Consider the following 22,795-nt stretch of genomic DNA (forward strand, 5'->3'; position numbering starts at 1 on the left):
TACAGTGTACTATGCACGTTGGAAAGTTGAGGTAAAGTTACCCCATGCCAAGGTAACATTGGCCCATTATTAAAAAAAATTTGAACTCTGGAAAACATAAAGCAGCAAGTTTGCAATGCTTCAGGAGCCACTATTACTGCATACAGAACTCCTCCTAAAACGTTTCATTAAAATAAATTAATAAACACATTGATTACAAAAGTTTACATTTAGAATGTTAAAAATTTGGGCCAATATCACCTCAGTTGACAGTAGATGTTTCTTGGAAACCATTGAGAATAAGACATACGTGTATTTCTATAATGTTTTGCTTCAGAATCGTCTGTAACATTATCCCTCAACGTATGGCCCTTTCTTCCTGAATCACCCTTTATATTAGTTGCGATTCGTGGTATAATTTATAAGTTGTTGCAGTTAACTTATATCTATAAATTTTTTAAAACTTTCAAACCATACAAAATAGATATAACTCCGACAGAAAGAAATGAGTAGTAACAATATATTATGAGGAAGGGTATTCCTTTTTTACAATGAATGAAACATAAATTTATACAGGATTAATTGTTATTAGAGTCACATGAGCAATTAAAATACAAAATAATATTGTGCATAATCTTCCCTTGAAAACATTTAGTCCTACTTGAAAAGGAAGTCCATCTTACGTTCTTTGTTACATGCAAACTTACCAATAACTTTCTGGTTGAAATTGGAAATGATCATGATAGTATTTTTCTACTGAAAGCACTGCTAATGCCGAAAGACTCTCTTGTCCCATGGTATTTTTTATAGTCTGCTCCGTGTTTAGAAGTGGAGTGAGTTGTCCTATGGTTTTAATTTTCAACTTATCTTCCACAGAATGCTAACTGGTGGATTTTAACTGCAAAATGGATACTAAATTCATGTTGAAAATGTTTTAAATAGCACCACTCATTTGCCATCACCACAAAGATTGAAGGGTTACTTCCCGAATGCTTGGTAAAGTAATAGCATAGATAAAGATTGAATTTATACTTTCTTTGACAATTGGGTATCTTTCTGTAAGATTGGTCCAATGGTAATAACGACAAAGACATTAGCTGTAAGTAGACTTAAACCTAAGTTTCCGACATTGAAAATAATTATTGAGAAATTGATGACATAGCAGATGTGGCAATAACTTTTACATAGGATGCCAACTTAGAACGGCAAAATATAGAATTTCTTATAAACCACATGCAAAAGACATCTGGTGCAATTGATAAATAAGATGGTTTATTCTCAAACAGATGAAATAGTAATAGTCAAGTGGGTCAAATAACATACTGGTAATAATGATGATAATGGCGACTATGAAGATTATAACTGATGATGCTGATGGTAATTATGTTGATGATAACAAATTACTGTTAAATTTATATCGGTAACTCTATTTTGGTTTGTTATTGTAATTTGACTAAATCTTATCAAATTCACTTAATTGATAAGAATACTTGGTAAATTAGTTCAATATACAGTTAAATTTAATGATTATTCAATATAGGCTACAGTTCTTACTTTTATAATTGTATTTAGACTTATGATTGTTGCATATTTGGAATTCACCCTATGATTATAAGCCTTGCAAGAAAACGAACAGAATGTTCTTAATTTCAGATGAATCTACATTCTGGTTTCTATGTCTTGCTGCTTATGGGAGGCATGTATTTGCAACACGTGCAACACAACCTGGACAAGATGGCAGACTTTATTTCAAGGAGTCCCTTCAGTTTGTAGACCTCCCTAGTGACTTTGGGATTATTTTGCAAGTGTTTAGCCTGAGACTGAGGAGAGTTGCACTGCCTCATGAGGAGCGTTACCATCTTGAGCAAGTATGTTCATGTAGAAATAGTATAGCAATGTAACTGCTTACAACAAAGAACATTTAATAACATTCTCTCTGCAGAAAAGTGTCGGTTCCATAAAACGAAATAACTATATTTAATAAAATGTTATAGGGCATAATACTCGGTGGAAAAAAAAAAAAACGTTCTGTCGTCAATTGACAGAGATACTGGTCTAAAATGAGTGCAAGTTTACAGAAAATAATTTCTACAATATAAATACATATTCCATACATACCATATTCTTTGCATTCAAAAAATACAATTTAAATAATTGACAAATTAATCTTCACTCATTCAGCTATGTACTGCATATTCAAGTTTCGTTTTACGAAAGAATATTCTGATCTTTCAAACCTCAAACATAAATTACCTTTAAAATTTCTTCAATACATTTTAATTTAATATCAAAGCCATCTAATTGTGAATGGACAAGAAATGTCTGTGATAGAAATAAAATATTGTATGCAAGTATATTTCATATTATTACTTAGTAATTGTTAGAAATGCATTAATCTTATAAAAAGTAGTTCTTTTTCATAGGAACAGAATGTATGCCCAATTCCTTTCAAGCTGCCTCATAGAGATGCAGATTTAGAGTTTTCTCCATACTCTAAAGTTGTCAAATCTTCACCAAACCGTACGCCATCATTTAATTTAATTGGCAGCTTACATTTTGGGATAATGGATCTTCACGTTCAGCAAGGCTGGACCTTCAATCAGGTGTGTATTAGATTATGACTTCATTTTACTGTCTGTGTGTGAGAAGTGACGTCAGATGTATGCAAAAATTAGCATATTTGAGATTAGGCTAAATAAAAAATACGTACAATAGCTATAGGCCACAAACTACAGTGCTCCAGTAATTTTATAGTACTGGTATTTTAAATTTCAATAATGAATATGTGTAAACAGTCAAGAGCGCCCGCAGGATCCAATCTCAGTGGTAGTAAGATAGTTAGAAAATTAGAAGAAACGGGTGGACGAAGAGAGAGAAAATTGAACATGAAAAATAACCAGTTCTGAAATATAAATCACCTTGCGCACGCATTCATAGTTTGAAGGGCTCGCTTTTGTTGACTTGTTTACTGAGGGTTTGAGAAAAAACGTGTATCGAATTTATAAACAAAAATAAAAAATCTCAGTGGTAGGAATCGCTACCAATGGCTACCCCCTGCGGACGCCCTTGTAAACAGTAAATAGCACTGAAAGAAAAGGAAATAAGTACTATAATATTTTAAAAGCCTTACTCTTCAGTTGTAGCTTTCCATGGTTTTCCTGAGGTGCTAAGACAAATGTTGGGATGAACCCTAAAAAAATGGGGCCATGGACCTACATATCTCTCCCACACAAACTTCGGCATTTTTCCAAATTAAATCCTCCTGAAATCTGAGCCTTGCCATTTGCATATTGTCTTCAGTATTCTGAGGCGAGTTTACTCTAGTGTCCTATTGCCTAGCATATTAGGATCATATCTGATGGGTGAGGGAAGCGGCACTGCAGTTCACCTACCTTAAGATAGGGTTACCATATTATGAAATCTGAAAATGCTAATACATTGCTCTTACCAACGAACTCCTTGTACCAACTTCCTCATTTTTATCATTTTTGCAACTTCTACATATTTATCACTAGACCTAATTAAATGCGACAGGCTCATGTCAGTAGATTTACTGGCATGTAAAAATACAGGAAGATGTGATATTACATTGTAAACCTGTTTGTAACAATAATAATAATAATAATAATAATAATAATAATAATAATAATAATAATAATAAAATAACTCCTGTGGGACAAAATTTTGGCACACCTGCGACACTGATATAACCTTGGCAGTTGCAAGCATCTTTAAATAAACCATAATTTGAAGATTATACAAAGTCACTGGCATCGCTCAGGGGGTAGCAGGTTTGCCTAGTGATCTAAGGTTGTTTCCGAATCCCATTTGGGCTGATTCTAGTTGTGTTTCTTCACCCCCGAGTTTTCCCAATTGTAAGGAGAATATCAGGTAATCGTTTGGTAAATCTTCGGCCAGAACTCCGTAGAAGAGTCAAAGATAACGTTTTGAAACATTGACGATGATGTCTGCATGTGAACTGGAAGCATTTTGAATATTTGATGAGTTTGTATAAAAGATCAATGGTTTTATTGGTGCTAATACTAATTTTGATTTCAACATTAACTATTCACCTCTGATTGAGATTCTGGCTTATATATACACTAATATTCAAAGATATCTGACCCTACTAATCGATAATGATCTATAATTTGTTGGTGTAAATGTGGCTTCTTTAGTTATTACTTCTATGAATAGATGACGAAGATGATACTCAGTGTTGACAATCGTACATAAATATACTCGCATTATAGAATGCAATATTTCATCTCCCTCTGCTGATTGTAAAACAACACTGGGTTTAGCTAGAAACCACTGGTATTGCTAATTATGAGAATAAATTACGCTTAATTTACATCATAATTTTTCCAGACTCTTTTTAACTGTCTCAATAATAGTGTCGCCTATTGAGAACTAGCGAAACTGTTTCAAAGTTTGTCAATTTTTTATATCTTTGATTCTGACTTATCCCGTGGTTAGAAAGTGCGCTTACACGATCGTAAAATCGTAGGTCAGATATCTTTAAACGCCAGTGTACATATATTATCAGGAAGTACATCTCACTTGACGATGTATGTGTCAGAGGAAGAACAATTGTTTGTATAAATCTGAAGTCTGATTAGCGTAATATGTAGCTAATTGGCGATGTATGCAATGGAGGGGGAAAGGAACTGATCATCCTATCCCATTATCTCCTGACTAAGTTGACTCAAGCAGTGCCATGTTGATATCACTTGTGAGGTTCAAATCTATCTTCAGACAGTTAGCTAAACATTAGTCATTCTACACCACGAATTCACTACAGCATATGCCAGTATATGACAGGAGTTGACTGAATAAATGTTAAGCCTATGCTATGCTACACTCTAAATGCCTCACTGTGTGTATTTAGAGAGCTAATATTTTACTTTTTGTGTATGAAAATTCTTATATATCAGATTCCTCTGTCGTCTCCTCTTGCTGGTGATATAAGTATGATGCTGCATGCCTCCCTGAAACTTGAAATAGAACATTCTGGCTTCCTTTCCATGATGGAAATATCTGGATTATGGCAAAGACGTTGGTGCTACCTCAAAGGCTATACAGTGAGTTATTGGAACTATCCTGACGATCAGCAACTGAAGGTATACAAAGTAAATGTCACTCATTTTCATTCTTCTTAGATCACTATAATTTTCTTTTGCTATATTATTATGATAATTATCAAGATTTTCTCGGAAATAAACTTTTGAGCATTTCTCAGACCATAAAAGTAAATTTTAGTATGCTGTTTCTCTCTGTTTATAGTAATTTCTCCTAAACTAACAGATTATGTTCTTCATATAGTTATTATCTAAGAGTAAATTCTTTACCTGAGAGGTAATGTGTGGTAACTCCAAATTTTGCGATTTTGAGATTATAGCACTACTGAAATCCTTTGGACGAGATAGATCTACCTGAAGGTATACTCTGTTATGTCCTGGGACGACTAATTTTGGATTTAATTTTTTTTTCAAAAGGAGATGAAAATATGTTGTGTACATACTATGACAAGTCCCACATAACTCTGCTTACTTTTATGTGTATCTTAACTTTTCAAGATATTACTATAGTTCCAATATATCAAATATAAAAGAAATAGATCAGGAATGAAAGAAAAATAAATGTGAATTTTTTTGCCTGTATCTCAAAGTTGATAAAATGAACTTATTATACAATACCTGTAAGGTACAGAATTCAACTAGGAATGATGGACATGAAGCATAGTAAATTTTACTAAAAAGAAATGATGGGTTTTCATGTTACAAAATAAAACGAAATAATTCACTCAAAAGCAGCTCTAAATTTATATTTTTCTCAATTCTATTTCTTATATAAAACAGTGATGAATGCGATATTATATACCAGTAGGCCTACTGTGTGTGTTCATAAATGTTTTTGTCGAAGAAAATATTTGCATAATTAATAAAAAAGCCCTTAAGTTACTAATGATTATAAAATGGTATAAATAAAAAAAATACTGTTCTCCAACCAGGAGATCAACCATGAAAGGAATGTGCTTACTATTGCGTCATCTATTGGAGCGAAGTAGATAGATAATATTACCGTTATAACATCAGTTTAAAAACCATGCGCTCTCCTGCGGTATGTTATTTTCTGTATGGAGAGATTAAAAGACCAGGAGATTAACAGTGATCTAATTTTGTAACTAGGGTAATATCAATATGTGTGTATCAATGTTATTGTTTGTGCTGTGAGAGCTAGCCAATACAGAAACGAGTACCCACGTGTGTGACCTTATGACATCTTACGACATCAACATTCATTCACAGCATTACCCCGCTTCGTCTCAGTCCCCAAAGACTTTCTCGTGGTTGGAGTACAGTACCTTATTATTAGAAGCTAGTTATGTGAGTAAATTTTTCATTTGGCTTCCTACTCAATTACAAAACGTAAGAGCTAATCCTATTACAACATAATTCGATTTTCCTTTTTTCAGCCTCCCCTGGGACAAATAGATCTGCGTCTCAGTGTGACGGACAGTGTGTCCCCTGTAGACAGGGTTCTCTGTGCAAGGCCTCGCACTTTACTTTTAGAAATTGGAATGAAAAGAAATTCAGATGACAGCAACTCGCCTGTTGAAACAGTAAGGTAAAATGTGCTCCTGTGTTTTTAATGTATGGTATGCATTAGTCATTCTTCGTCTTGCAGTACAGTAGTAGTCATTGGTTTCTTGATTAACGAGTATGAGCATTTAATAAGAATAATCTTTTGATGTAATAATGTCATTAATCACAGTATTTCTGTATTTTGTTTAGTATTTTGTAATTTTTTTATTGTACAGACCAAGAAACAAAATTTGGGCCACCTGAATTTACCAAGTTCCAGTTATAACATACTGCGTATGCTCAGACTCACGGGGCCCAAATTTTGTTTCTGGGTCTGTACATTAACTTCCTATTTTAAATAATTTCAAGGGAAAAATTGTTCCAGGTCCGGGTATTGATCCCGGGACCTCTGGTTGAATGTACCAGCACTCTGCCAACTGAGCTACCCGGGAACTCTACCCGACACCGTCTCAACTTTTCCCTTTATATCCACACAACTCGCGTATGCTGACGAAACACCAGAGACCCACATCAAGTGCACACAAACTCTGTGTGACTTGAAATTGTGGTTTTCTGTTAACGTACACAGTGACGTATATATTATGCAAATCTAATCTTTCAGGTAAAGCTTCCTGTAAAGCAGATTTGAATAATTTCAAGGGAAAAATTGTTCTGGGGCCGGGTATTGATCCCGGGACCTCTAGCTGAACGTACCAGCGCTCTGCCAACTGAGCTACCCGGGAACTCTACCAGACACCGTGTCAACTTTTCCCTTTAAATCCACACAACTCGCGTGGGCTGACGAAATGCCAGAGACCCACATCGAGTGCACACAAACTCTGTGACTTGAAATTGTGGTTTTCTGTTAACGTACACAGTGACGTATATATTATGCAAATCTAATCTTCCAGATAAAGCTTCCTGTAAAGCAGATTTGAATGATTTCAAGGGAAAAATTGTTCCGGGGCCGGGTATCGATCCCGGGACCTCTGGTTGAATGTACCAGCGCTCTGCCAACTGAGCTACCCGGGAACTCTACCCGACACGTTCAACCAGAGGTCCCGGGATCAATACCCGGCCCCGGAACAATTTTTCCCTTGAAATTATTCAAATCTGCTTTACAGGAACCTTTACCTGAAAGATTAGATTTGCATAATATATACGTCACTGTGTACGTTAACAGAAAACCACAATTTCAAGTCACACAGAGTTTGTGTGCACTCGATATGGGTCTCTGGCATTTCGTCAGCCCACGCAAAATGTGTGGATATAAAGGGAAAAGTTGAGACCGTGTCGGGTAGAGTTCCTGGGTAGCTCAGTTGGCAGAGCACTGGTACGTTCAACCAGAGGTCCCAGGATCGATACCTGGCCCCGGAACAATTTTTCCCTTGAAATTATTCAAATCTGCTTTACAGGAAGCTTTACCTGAAAGATTAGATTTGCTTCCTATTTTAAGTACAGAATTAATGTTTAACGAAGCCGAGTACGCTTTTGTATATCATGGTAAACAAAATTGTTCTATTTTATTATTCATTTCCTATATGAGCATATTAGAGACCGGAAAATTCAAATCCCACAGTGTGCAGTGCTATATAACCATGGCCTGTAATCAATCTGAAAGCTATCACAGTTTGATTTTGGTATTTTTGGAATTATATCTAGAGTACTGCACAACTTTTCATAATTCTTTCTTTGGGGGACTCTAAATTTACATTTAACTGACAATATACGAATAACTATGTGCAATTGTGAAAAATTTACATAGGCCTAATCTAAGTATGATTCGAGAGTTTCATGGCGATTAAAATAGTGCTAGGTTTTTGGATATTTGCGCTACATCATTTATGTAAGAGAGCCAACGTTACTGATCTGGAGAATAACTCTTGGTAACAGAACCAACAGACAGGTTTTCCTGTTCCTCTCTTTTCCCTGATGATGAGCCGATATGTAACTCTGAAATGTTCAATGCGTGTACATTTATGTCTTAATGCAAATACCCAAAAACCTCGCATTACATAGTCTACTTTAATCGTACAATTTATAAATTAAGTCAAATATATTTGAGGAATTAGAAAAAAAAATGTCATTTAAAATGAAATTATATATATAAAATATTTGGGTGCATAGTAGTCAAACAATTTTATTATAAGTAATATTATGTATTTATTTCGAATAAATTCAAGAATATAAACTACAAACAAAAATATTACTGACAACATGCATTTCTTTTTTATTTCAACCGAAATAATTTTTACGTAAATGTGTTAAAATAATGGAATGCTTATGAATTCGTGAAAAGTATGTTACTACAATGGTTATGCATGCTTCACTTGACACTAAACTGCTTACATCAGTGACGTAGTCAGGAATTTAAGATGGGGGGGGGGGGGAGGAAGACAAGTTTTAGAAACATCACTTGGCAAATTTGACCATAAGTTACATGCAATGTATTAAACTCGGTGCTAGTCACTGTATGAACATTTTGCTAAGTATCAAATTCAAATGACAATCACATAAAAATGGAAGGGGTTGCAAGTTTGTCCCTCTCTGTAGCTGAATTTAAAATTGTTAGCTATTACCTGCTACAAAAATTTTCTTCGAACAATACATGATACTCTGTAGAGAAAATATTTGCTAGACCAGTAGCTCAGCTATAGTGGAATAATTACTGCCATCCCTTTATAAAGTAAATGGATTTCTAATCCCATTCGAGTTTATTATTTCCTTTAAAAAGTTTCTAAATCTTTCCTTGAATGTAGGTATTTCGTCAGGCAACTTACCCTTTTCTAAAATAAAATAGAAAAACATAATAGGGTCGTAAGTGTTAAAACAGGTATGGACATTTAAGAAAAAGCCCTAAGTCTTAAGAAAAAAACATGTTCTCATTTCAGCTCGATATTTCATCCTTCTGAAAAGTTATAACCGGAAAAATCCAATGCTACACTAGCCTCAGCAAATTGCTGGATGTACGACCACCCAAATGATACTGTATATAGCGACCTCTCCCAGGTTAAAAGACAATAGTAATTATAATCATTACTTAATACTAATGAAATTTAAAATCAATTTAGACTCCCCAAAAGTTGTCACAAAGTAAAATTCATTCTTTGTCATTGCAGAGTGAATCATCAGATGCCAACCCTCGATAAATGACTTAATTATAGTTATTGTGTTACGAATGGTAGCTTCATAATTCCTTTGAGAGACACTAATCAATTTAAAACAACTGTCAGCAAAAATATAAAGTGTTTGTTATTCAAAATATGTCATTGTCAGTAGGAACGGCCAATCAATATTTTTCTTTTATGTTGCACTTGCAGTGCTGATGGTGGATTGTTTCTTCATGCTTTAAATCTAATTTACATTTGAAAATGTTTGTTGAAAAACGGGGGGGGGGGGCTTTAGCAGGGTGCCGGGTGATCTCCCCCCCCCCCCGCCTAAATGATTTACCGTATGTAAAATGATGTGCAACAATGAAGTATTGTATGTATCATTCACGTGGAATTTTCTTCTTTAATTAATGCATTTGTGTTTAATTTCCAATTATTCGGCAATATATTGTTGTCCATTGTAAGACAAAATTATTTTAATAATAATACTAATATACCTTCGAACTCACTGAGCAGGAAAATAATAAAGAATTGCTTTTATACAGGCATTTATGGCAAGCAGACACTGGGCAGGAACTAATGGAATGGTGTGCCAAGCTGACTGATGTTGTATCTGCTCTGAAGAGATGGAATGTTTTTTCTGTGGAATAGCGCCAAAAATTAAAATAAGTATATCTATTTTAAAGTTTTTATGAAGTTTATAGTTTTTTTAATGACCTTTACAGTGTTTTATTTTAAGTATAATTTTTAAGCAATTGTAATTAGAAGTAAACATGTGATATTGATATTTTCTTATAGATATATACAATTAATAGGACCATGTCTGGTCTGCATTCTTTTAACGTCAATATGCTTATAAATGAACAACATTCAAACATTTTATATTTTTATAACTGTCTTTGATTTTTTGTAATATTAAAAACTCACTCGTCGACACATCTTCCTCATATTAATTATTTTTTTCAATATAAAATTCAATGTTTGAGGTTATTAGTTAAGTGTGAATGTACATTAACATATCATTAATTTACATTTGAGATTTTTAATAAGACGTTTAATAAAACAGTTCTAATTTTAACATTTTCATTCTTTTTATTATATTTCATAGAATGTTACAAACATACTCTTTAGACATTACATTTGGCGTTTACATTTTGGTACGAGAGTTCATATATAAACAACATGTAATTAAAATATTTGCATTTCATTATATAAAAATAATTACCAATGCGGTTTTCTGGCTGTAACTTTACAACTTATTATATTAATGCAATAAAAACTTAATAATATTGTCATTCATCTACTAATGCGAACATGCTTTTTTCCACTAACTTTAAAGGCAAGTGTTATAGGAATTAAGTAAATATTTATGAATAACACTAATATTATGACATACACACATACAAACATACACGAAAAAGTATTTCTGCCTCTGAAGATTCATTACGAATTTTACAGTTTTGAACTTCATAATTATTCCGAGAGTGGACTGTTACAGTCAGAAATCCAGACTTACAAATGCAGTTACAGTAATTTGGTTGATATGAATTTGATAAGCACGATATTACATGATAAAAATACCAGAGATTTACAAGACACCCTGTTTTCATCTTAAATGCGTTCCTGCCGCTGATTAAATATACACAATGACACTTAATTCTATAATGCATTTATATTTTTAAGTATGACCAGTCTGGTTACAAATTCTTCATAAAGTAATTTGCATATACTGTATGTACTACAAAATAAGTTTTCGTATAAGTTTCCTTATGTAAAATTATGAAGAATGCTTTGTGTTATTACATGAATGGAAAGCATGTTTTACAATAATTTAAATACGTGTAAACAGCCTTAAACTGAAATATAATGAAGGCAGACTACAATGGATCCACTTTCATTTCTCCATGCAGGCTTTCTTAATCTGCAAGTGTAATCTTAAAAATGAGAAGTTAATAATGTGATCATACTCCAGTTATGATAAAACTAAGATAATGTATAATTATTTGTCAATGAATGGTTGGATTTTTCATTATGATTGAACAGCATGGGACTTGTTGAACACAATTCATTTAACATGAGAATAGAGAATACTGTAAAGTGAGAGACTGCCATTTGCATGATATTGACGGGCGATATTTATGTTACTACAATGAATCTCTAAGATTGCACAGGGGCTAATGAATGTATACTGCCTCTGCCACAGTTAAATCAATACCATAAGCACGGCAAAAAAAAAAAAAAAAAAAAAAAAACTTGCGTACCATATTCATTTCGTCATCATAAACAAACTGGAAAAACCAATTACAATAATTTACTCTTGAGGCTGGATCATACTCAATTTATGGGTCACATTTGTTTTGTATAAATGTAAGTGAAGTTTCGGTGCTGACAATTTGGTTACCTTGGTTTCCTAGGCTAGGCGATTTTAAGATTTTTCACAGAGATTGTTCGAACCTGGCATCTTTTAAATTAATTTCCCTTCAGTGAGAAGGTAAACTGGAACTTAAACACTAGTATATTGTCTGGGAAGAAATTATAGGTAACTGTAAGACACAACATGTTCTTGAGAATGGCTACACACAATTCGAGAGCAAAAATTTTTCTCAGCTGTGCAACTTCTTTTTGAAATAAAAATAGTTGTACTGTGTATTATTTTAATATAAAAAACTAATGAAATTCTAATTTCACTCAGCTAATAACGTTGCATTTAAAAAGCTTAGATATAAAATTTCCCAGTATGCTGCGGAAATAGAAGGGGAAGGAATGAAGGCATGCAAATTGCACAAAGAATTATGGTTTCCATTCATTTTTTCATCAGTATTAAGAGTGTGCGGAATTTCGTTGTTAATTTTGTGGATTTCAGAATTGTTAGTCTGACAAAACTATCACAAAGAGCACTGTCAGGCCACCAGCATAGTCTAGGTAGTGAGTGGAACTCTAGATCCAAAGCTGTGCTCAGAGTTCAAATGCTACTTGGGCTAAATTATCTGGTTTGATGGTTTTTTCAGAGGCTTTCCAAGACTGTAAGGTGAATGTCAAGTACGCCCATGGAAAATCTTCGGACTTATTTCGTCGAAATAAATTTCGCTACTATCAATATCAACACTAGGTAACTGCGCAATTGATGTAACATTGTTAGACAACCTGACCAGAGCCATATGCTCATAAGAAATAACTTTCAGAATCTTGACTCGACTACTCAAACCAAATCACTTTTCTGTCTACTCAGAACAAGTGTTATTTCGGAATAGATGTTCTAATTATCTTTGTTCTTTTCGGGAACTGTTCAGTTATTTTTTCCCCACACCTTGCCACTTAATCACAATACTGCAATTCGACAACTTTTGTATCACATAAAGTCATTAAGAAATCTTCTTATAGCATGGTCTGCAATGAATACAAAGGATACATTTACATTTGTTACTTAACCTCATTTACTGTGGTGACGTCTGGTGCAGGACCTGTATCATGATCTGTGTACTCATCACATTTCAGTTTTGTCTAGACTTAAAAACATGTCCAAACTTGTCCTCCTTTGCAGGGGGTCAATTTACAGGTAACAATGATATGAGGTAACAGGACACTGTCTATATTTGTTAGCAGGTAATTGGTCTTGGTAACCAAGCAACATGCAGTAATAAATGAGTACTGTCCGTCCGAGTGGTTATGTCACAGGTCGTTCAAAAGGAGGCAAATCACATCAGATACTTAACGGGGCCCTTTTCTTTAAATTATTTTCAACAATTGTATAATATTATGTAGACGTCCATTCCCAACAGCAAATATTTTCAGGAAAGAGCTAAGACTGCCTAGCCACTAGCTATTACAGAGGTGCCAGCAAAAACAGGTGGAGGGAAACCGGGATGTGACATAACCAAGTCGACGCGCAGTGTGTTGGCGTGAGATGCTACACACGTCTTACTTGATTATTCATTGAGTGTAAATGTCAGTGACTGGATTTTATATCACGACTTCAACAATAGTAGTTTGTTGTAATAATTCCAACTTCCATAACAACTTACAACAGTGTAAGATAATATATAGGAATGTTGTTTTTTTTTTTTTAACATTTGAACTTATGTGACAACGTTTTGTTTCACACTACTAGTTGGTTGTAACTTTAGCATTGTCAATATTATAATATCAAGAAGGCTGCCAGTAATCAGCAGTGTATTTTTTCCTTCTGCTACTTACAGCTGGAACAATGACAGAATTACACATTAATTGTATATTGTCACAGTAACTACTTCAGTTTTGCAAAATAGAATTAAAATCATTATGTCTGCAAATCTTTCTAAGCCTTAATATTTTGCAATTTTATTAGTTGATCGAATTAAAACAAAAGTTAAAAAAAGGACAATTTTATTGGATATAATATATTTTATAGTGTAGTTACTAGCAATAATTAATATATCCATATTTAAGCATTTTTAGAGCATGAACTTCTGCTGTTATTTTTATAGATTATACATGAAATTTAATTTTTGATTTGTAAATTGAATATGATTTATTGATTCCCAATGCCTGCAGATATGGTCAACTAAAACTTGGAATGTTGAATTCTATTTAATTTGCTTCATCAATACATCAATCTGTAAGATGGAATGAACTATTTCTAGAGATAATATTGCTTTTTAGAAATGATTCTTTCTCAGCAGCATTTCAAGGACCTGCGAATATTGCATATAATGGTGACTGTAGTAACTTACTCGTCCACCAAGGACAACTGACTGAATACTGTATTATGCAAGACTGAAGACCTGCTTTTCTAAACCTTTTATATGCTGATTTAAGAACATCTGCAGTTCATTTTCTGGCGTTTTTTCCTTCAAGTTCTGTTAATACAAAAATATTAGGTACTTAATCTGTAAACTATTTCACGATTTCATGTAGATTAGTCTATAATTTATTAAACTCTACGTACAAAGCAGCTAGGATTTTCATGATCTATAAATTGTCTCCCCACCACAAAAAAAAAAAAAGCCATTGATCAAAATCTTAAAAATGACCTATAGACAATGAAATGGTAACAGTTTAAAAAAATCGATATTAATACAATTTACGTCCAGATGTTTGCACTGGCCCGATTTGACACTGCAGATAAGAGCTGATGTGTACATCTATTATCAGGCAGTACATCTTACTCGACAATGTGTGTCAGAGGAAGAACAATTGTTTGTATACATCTGAAGTCTGACTAATGTAATATGTAGCTAGTCGGTGTGATGTATGCAACAGAGGGGGGGAAAGAAACTGGCCACCCTACCCCATTATCTCCTGGCCTAGTTGCTTATAAGTGGTGCCTTCTTGCCATCGCCTGTTGACTAAACGACAACTTTCTGAAAGAATAGTTGAGCAGTGCCATGCTTAAAGATGTAGTAACTCACTTCTCAATTTGGAAGCAATTTGCAGGCTGCTGTACTATCTACTCACCAGAGGACATTTCATCTGGTTCCCAGTATGGAGCTCTAACCTGGTTGAGTAAGTGATCTATATCTTTCATCATATGAGTAAGTGATGCTTAATTTTTCACTTCATTAATTTTATTATTTCATTCACTCTTTTTGTAGTTTTGGTAGTTGGTGTGGAAATATTTTATTTTCTTCAACCTTCCAAGAAAATGGAGTAAACTATAGACGAAATAATTAAACTATTTCTGTCTCTACAGTTCATGGTGATTAATCGTGTGTGATGTGTGAAATGTTTTATGCACTGAACAGGTGGCATAGCAAAATCTGTTCGGGAACGGATGCTTTATATAGCTCTATCTGTTAAGACCTGTATATTTATTTTCGTGTCGTCCAGAACAGAAACCTCCCATTCTCATATTACAGATTAGACCTGACAAAAAAGAAAGGCTCACTTTTGGAATTAATTTTGATATTATTATTAATGTAAACCTGAGTATAACAACAAATACAAATTATGCAATGTTCAATGTTGCTAAGTTACTTACAGTGAAACTTGTTGTCAATTGCTTTCTTAGTTGATCAATTCTGCAGTGCTCGGGAAAAGTGACACAGGTCAGTTTCCACAAACCTTTTTTGATAATTTTTTGACAACTTACGGAACATCTGCTCGCTTGGAAAAAAATACATAAGCATTTCTCCCATTACAATAATTCATACAGAAAAAATCAAATCGACATAAACCAGTGTAAGTTGTCAATAAATTATCAAAAAAGGTTTGTGGAAACTGACTTATGTCATTTTTCCCAAGCACTGCAGAATTGATCTCCTTTCCATCTCCATCAGATCACAGCATTAACTCAATAGCGAGACTAGCCAGTTACGAGTTTAGTTATTTCCAGTAAATGAATATTGTTGAAATAGTATCGCTCACGGTAAGGCACTGCATTAAAGAACTGATTTCTCTCTTTCTTTATTTTGAACATACTACAAACACATCCGTAAATAAGTGACGTCGATAATTGAAAATGTATAATAAAATTATCCTGTATTGCATATGGTATGAGGAGAGGGCAGGGGATAACCTTGATGAGTCCGAACTCGAACCAGTCACTTCACTGAGTTAAAACTGCGACCTGATTCTGTTAACTAAGAATGCAATACACAGCAATCATACTTTATATGAGTAACTTCTATCTTAAAGAGTACCATCGAAACTGGTGTTTTCTCCTTGTGAGTGCAAAGATTCTGATATCACATTCACAACATTGAATTGTTATTTCCATTCTCTCACATATTTTACAGAGCTATATTTTTAAAATACCAGGTGTTTCAAAATGAACATCGGGGTTTTAAGGCTTTGTAGTATTTATTACATTTAGCGTACAATTATAAATAATACACCAAATGAAAGAGCAACTCAAACAGTTTGCTACAAGTGCTCAATGTGAGCACCATTTGACACACGGCACACATAGAGTCGATAAGCGAGTTCTTCCCAAACCTTGATCAGTGTGTCTGGAGTAATTGTTGCAACAACTGCTTCAATCCTCTGCCTTAAGTCTGGTAGGTCAGCTGGTAGCGGAGGTACATACACACGATCCTTTATGAATCCCCAAAGGTAAAAATCGCATGGCGTAAGATGTGGTGAACATGGAAGCCATGCGAAACAAGCTCTGTCATTCAATTTAGGGGAGTCTCGTTGCAACTGTACCATCTCGTGGAGATTTGCTGAACATTGCGACCATTGAGTGTGAAATGTCGATTCATCACTGAAGATGACAAGATCCAGAAAATCTTCGTCATGCTGCAACATTGCAGTTGCAAAGTTGGAACGTAAACAGTAGGCTCTAGAGCTTGTAGCAACTGCAAACGATAAGGATGTAGTTATAAGCGTCTTCTTAAAATTCTCCACACATACATTGCTGGAATTGCTAATTCACAACTAGCCTTCCGAACAGATTTCTTGGAGCTATGTGTGAAAGACTCTCTCACTCGTTCAATTCGCTTTCTAACGGCAGACAGAGGAAACGGTGCATGCGCATGCATGCGTACAAAACTGTTTGAGTTGCGGTTTCATTTCATGTATTATTTATAATTGTACGTTAAATGTAATAAATACTACAAAGCCTTAAAACCCCCTGATATTCATTTTGAAACATGGTGTACTATTTTTAACCATAGTCACTTTTCTCGCACAGTTTAAAAGTTCTATAATACCCTCTCCTAATTCTGCTAAGATGAAATATATCACACAGTCATTGCTAATGCGGTCTTTACACATTTTCACAGCACACAATGGATGACATAATAAGGTCTGGCAGGCTGGACTCAATCTGATTCGTCAGCGTACTCATCTGCATCGTAAGTGACCAGACTTCTACGCTGGTGTCTTGAGGAACTCAACTGCAGCAAATTGACAATGGCAGAGTTCATTGCTAGATCTGTAGGTGTTTGCTGATCTTTGTTGCGCAGTTTCGAGTCAGCCCCCTGACTAAGCAGTAGCTCCACTACTTCTAAGTGGCCGCGGGCGGCAGCCACATGTAGGGGAGTGTCTCCAACCACATTCTGCACATAAAGAATTCTGCTTCTCAATCTGAGTATATCTGTAATGTATTAGACAATAGAGTAAAACGAAACTTAATCTTGCACAAATGTACTCTGATAGAACCTCTCTCGGGTAGAAACTTAAAAAAGTTCAATTTTTATTTTTAAGTATAACATTCTGCGGAATTTGGGTGAATGACGCATGAATGGGTGCTTATTAGTTAAAGAATCCAATCCAATTAGTCAATGCAGGATGTGTGTGTAGCAGAAATAAATAGCCGACTGTTTGCTTCTGAATAATTTCAAGGGAAAAATTGTTCCGAGGCCAGGTATCGAACCCAAGACCCTTGGCTGAGCGCGCCAACGCTCTACTGACCGTATCAAGACACTGGCTCAATTTTTCCCTTTATATCCACATGCCTCAAGTGGGCTGACACGACGTCAAAGATCAAACATTGAGAGCACACAACTTCTGTGTGACTTGAATTGTGGTTTTCTGTTGACGAACAGTAATGTGTATTTGTTTCTGCTCCGTACACATCCTGAATTGACTACGCAAATCTGAGAAAATGACAACTTTAACCTTGGTATCTGTTTGCTACTAATCCCATACTGACACAATATTATAGCTGTTCCTCACTACTGCAGGAAAAGTGATGTGAAGTTATACCTGAGCATTCACTGCAGGCTTGGGGAGCGCCAGTAGTTCTCTCACACAGTCGACGTGACCTGCATGGGATGCCCAGTATAGAGGCGTGTTGCCAGCACTGTCGAGACCCGTGCCGGACACACCTTGCTGCAGGCACTCGCGCATGAAGTTCAGATTGCCTCTTCTGGCAGCCTCGTGCAGGGGCTGCTCCATCTCCTCTGTATGGCTTTCCACTGCAATTCCACATATACTGTATAATGGCGAGCAACATATAAATAGCCTTTAAATTAACACCAAAGAAGAACAAACATAAGAAAATAGGTCAATTGTCTAGAAGAGATCTGTGTCACCAGTCTGTAGTGAGGGATGTACAGTATGATGTAGCCTATACCACAGTATACCTTGCGATTATCCTCTCTATGTAGCATTTGGTCTTTGAAATGAGTTTAGGTTTGTTCATTCCTTTAGCAAATATGAAGGAATACCATAAGACTCTCGGTATTCTTTACACACCAACACAACTTTAAATTGTCACTATTGTGTTAGAGACAGTAACTGAAATGTGTGTTTACTATATATCAACCTTTGCTATATATTTTTGTCAGTACAGGAACAATGAACGAAAATCCATTTCTCTGACAGTATTTTAGTGATTTCTATAAAACTAAGATCATAAACACACAATTTTTGTTAACATTAGATCACTATGCAATTTATATCTAACGGTTTTCAAACAAAGGATCTCATTGGCATTAATTTTAGTAATTTTTCTGTTGTCAGAACTGTTTTTTCTTCATTTTTATGTTTGATATATGACTTTATGATTTAAATATGAAACGAAAGGAAAGTATTGCAGTATACACAAAGAATTCTGTAGCAAATTTAATGAATACTAGTAATATTATTTTGTACTCTTTTATGTCTCAGAAGGATCTCAATTTAATTCACTCCATATAATAGAGCTTATAAGGGTATATTGTCTGAAAATGGTACAGCTGCAATGGGTTCATAAAGTAGGCTATATTTTCTGCGAATTTTAAGTCTACAGCATTGCATATCACTATTTCAACTACCGACATCTTACACTGTAATTATATTAGATTCTAGACTCTGTAAATTGGTCTACACAATTTACTGGCTTCATACGGGTGTATGACGAACATCAAGAAAAAAAAAAAAAAAAAAACAGATTCTTGTATTCCAGGACAACCAAATGATGATCTTGTCGCTCTTAAGCCTATTAATTTGGCTCAATATGCACTTTTCTTTTACAGACATTAAACATTCAACCCCGAGGATGTGCATAAACTGGTACAGTGACTAGTTTAATCACGTTTGAATTCTTAGGAGTCGGAGAGCAGTACTCAAGATATATTGTATGTATCTGACTCCATCAAGTTCAGAACATTCCCAGCAGTATGTACTTTGATTCTAGATAATTTAACCTCAACCACTACTCTCTAGAACTAACGTGCTAAAACTGAAGAATATTTTTTTGTCTTTCACGTTGCCCCTGTTCCACCATGGACAGTGGATTCATATTATGCCAAAATGACGGCGATAATTTATGATGTCAAGGAAAACGGAAATATCCCGTGAAAATCAGCTCTGAAGTCTTTATCCACCTCAAATTTCACTGGAATTTGAACTGAAGTCTTTGAAGTCTGAAGCCGATGCTTTACCAGTCAGCTATGTGAGCATGCAGTTCAGGGTATTGAAGCAGGATATGTAAAGTTTCCTCTTTCCTACTACATCGTCTAACATGGGATCAACATAACTTCTCTCATCAGACAACATTGGGTTGTCAACATATGTCAGTATACTTATGTCCTTTCTTTTTGGACCAAGCATCAGCCTCTTCGTATAATATTAGATTACTGTACATGTAAAATCTGTTGTTAATTTGAAATCTTTCTAAAACGCACAGATATGTAACACAGGCCTTGCCTAGACAATTAGAGAAAAAGTAATAAAAAAGATCAATACTTCAATGTGAGATACGACACAGCATGCAGTAAAAACAAAAACTAATGAAAATACCAAAGTGCAACATTTATTATTTCTACACAAGGAAAATAATACACAACAAAAATCCATAGCATTATGGAGTAGGGATTTGGAGTACAAGACAAATTTTCACCTTCTTCAGAAACTCCCTTCTTAATACCGTACTTAAGCAGTTCTCAGGAAAAGTTTAAACTGTCGTACAATTTTACCACATTTGTGAAGGAATTAACTTCCCAATGATTTCAGAAAGAAATAATTAGTCTTCAACACCTAAAGAAAGAGAATGTGAAAATTAATACGGTCATTCCCACTTAAAATCAAGAGTTCCATCACTGCCAACTAAGCATTTATGGAATTACAATTATTTTCTACCAATCACACATTCCATATTCATCTGCAACAAACTGCCAATGATTCAACACTAGGCCTATTAGTAATAACGCGTATTTCAGTAATCATACCATAGTTGCTGGGTATAAGGCCTGTCTGATTGCCACAACGTGCCTTCCACCAATTGGGATCTGTCACTTCATCAAATACATATAGTAAGTCTCCTTCTTGAAACGACAATTCATCAGGCTGTAACAACAATAATTTACATAATTTTATAGCGATGATGATGTTTTGAATGTTTATCCTTCAATTTAAACCCAATGATGATTCGATCAGTGGGAATACTTTCAACCATTTACTTCAACAGTGATGAAGGAAACGAAAATAATAACTACCAAGAATTCACTTACATATTGTGCGGTATATTTGTACAAAGCCCTTACGACTCTCACTCGACCTGCAACAATTTAAGAAAATTCAAGTTACAAGTAATAAATAATGATGGAGAATTGTTGAGATGGCACAGGGGAACCGAAGTAGGTACTCATATATTGCCTACACCTTGGGCTTGCCCAACATAAGTTCTAAATTCAGGGTAGATCGAATGAACTTGAACCCGGATCCAGTGTACTAGTACTGAATCACAGTGGTCATATACTTATGAGTGTTGAGTCACACATCAGACTCACCTATATAGCACTCTGCCATAATAGCTAAATAATATCCATATCTGAACTTTTTAAAATTTACATTTCTCTCATAGATGGCAAAATTAATGATAAAATGTGGAAGTGGACACAAACGACAAACTATGATCCCATGAAGAACTTGTCTGTAACAATATGTTCCTAACTTAGGTGCTATTATAAATCTCTGTAACTTGTAAATTTTGGTGAGTACTTGCACCTTATATAGCTGAAACTGATCAGGAAGAGAAAAAGGAATTGGTTGGGTAACTGGATGAGAAGAAACTGCCTGCTGAAGGATGCATCGGAAGGAATGGTGAATGGGAGAAAGCTTCAGGGCAGAAAAATATATCAGATGATAGACAACATTAACATACATGGATCATATGCGACGACAAAAAGGAAGACAGTAAATAGAAAAGATTGGAGAATGCTGGATTTGCAGTGAAGGAAGTGCAAGAGGTCAAATGACTTTATTGTCAAATGCCTGGCATTAGAAAACAACAACAACATATTTACTTTAAAATGACAATACCAAATGATCTATTAGAACCTTTTCAGGGGAGGGCATGGACTGGACTACTATCACATGCAGGCCTCTCAGGTGAGTCCATTGTATTATCCAGGATGGAATGATGTTCATACCCCAAGGTCTTCTGCGTGCCGCCAGCAAACTTTCCTACAGCCTACATGAACCCTTTACATTTCCATGTAGACCTCACCACAGTCCCCCGAGTTACCACGAGTCCAGTACAGAGCCCATGGTACATAGCGCTACCACCAACAACGAATAACCACATCCACGGGGTCCAAGTTCGACGACGGCCCACAGCCGACTCTACATTGGAGCAAGCCCGAAACCTTGGAAAGAAACAGAGATGATGAAGAAAGAAGGGAAGTGTAATTATGATGGCGGAATGAATCCGAGATCAACCAGGATTTGAACCCGGACCCGCTTGTTTCACGGTCAGACGTGTTGACCGTTACTCCACTGAGGTGGGCAATACCAAACGACCAATGAAGAGATGTATCCGAAGTACAAATTCTATGTTTTCACTTCTAGCAAAGACAATATGGGTATTCAAGTTTTCTGATTTTTTTAAAGAATGTATCACATATAACACGTTTTTTTTTTAAAAAAAAAAAAGGGCATCCTCCCCTTTAGCATTATCATGCAATTCTTTTTGGATTTTGGAAATGTCAATAGTAGGCTACCTGACACACCCACCACTGCAAAACAATTTACTAAGTGAAATTGAAATAAACATATACCTGGCTTAGGGGCAGGTTTAGGCGGACGGAGTTGATTTCCTTCAACTTTTAACGGACCCTCCATTACAAGAGCTATTGATGTAATTAACAGGCTTATATTATTCGTGTTTACGTTTACTGTGATTTTATCTCCATCCCGTCTGTCTTTTTACATTATTGCGTGGTGTGGTTGGTAGTATTGGTTGCGCGAGCTAGTTTTGTTTTTCGTTGTGCTGGA

The 22,795-nt window shown here is 35.1% G+C and overlaps 2 protein-coding genes across 3 annotated transcripts in view; one reads left to right on the forward strand and one right to left on the reverse strand.

Annotated features, from left to right (window-relative positions):
- Positions 1–10,738, forward strand: part of LOC138699772 (anillin-like) — a 34,910-nt gene extending 24,172 nt beyond the window's left edge. The window contains exons 7-11 of one of the 2 annotated variants that reach the window (XM_069825900.1): positions 1,633–1,847; positions 2,403–2,582; positions 4,917–5,111; positions 6,458–6,609; positions 10,222–10,738. In XM_069825900.1, the coding sequence (XP_069682001.1) occupies positions 1,633–1,847; positions 2,403–2,582; positions 4,917–5,111; positions 6,458–6,609; positions 10,222–10,327 (848 nt within the window). In that variant the 3' untranslated portion in view covers positions 10,328–10,738. The remainder of the gene's footprint in view (positions 1–1,632; positions 1,848–2,402; positions 2,583–4,916; positions 5,112–6,457; positions 6,610–10,221) is intronic. The other variant, XM_069825901.1, reaches the window with a different exon arrangement.
- A 4-nt stretch (positions 10,739–10,742) lies between these two features.
- LOC138699776 (osteoclast-stimulating factor 1-like) lies at positions 10,743–22,748 on the reverse strand. Its single transcript, XM_069825904.1, has 5 exons — positions 22,579–22,748; positions 21,031–21,077; positions 20,749–20,866; positions 18,302–18,513; positions 10,743–17,652 (listed from the first exon to the last, which is right to left on the reverse strand). Exons 1-5 carry the CDS (start codon positions 22,640–22,642, stop codon positions 17,416–17,418), a joined length of 678 nt encoding a protein of 225 aa, XP_069682005.1. The 5' UTR covers positions 22,643–22,748; the 3' UTR covers positions 10,743–17,415.
- Positions 22,749–22,795: the final 47 nt, after the last annotated feature.

This window comes from Periplaneta americana, chromosome 5, assembly GCF_040183065.1.
Source record: "Periplaneta americana isolate PAMFEO1 chromosome 5, P.americana_PAMFEO1_priV1, whole genome shotgun sequence".
Lineage (NCBI taxonomy): Eukaryota > Metazoa > Arthropoda > Insecta > Blattodea > Blattidae > Periplaneta > Periplaneta americana.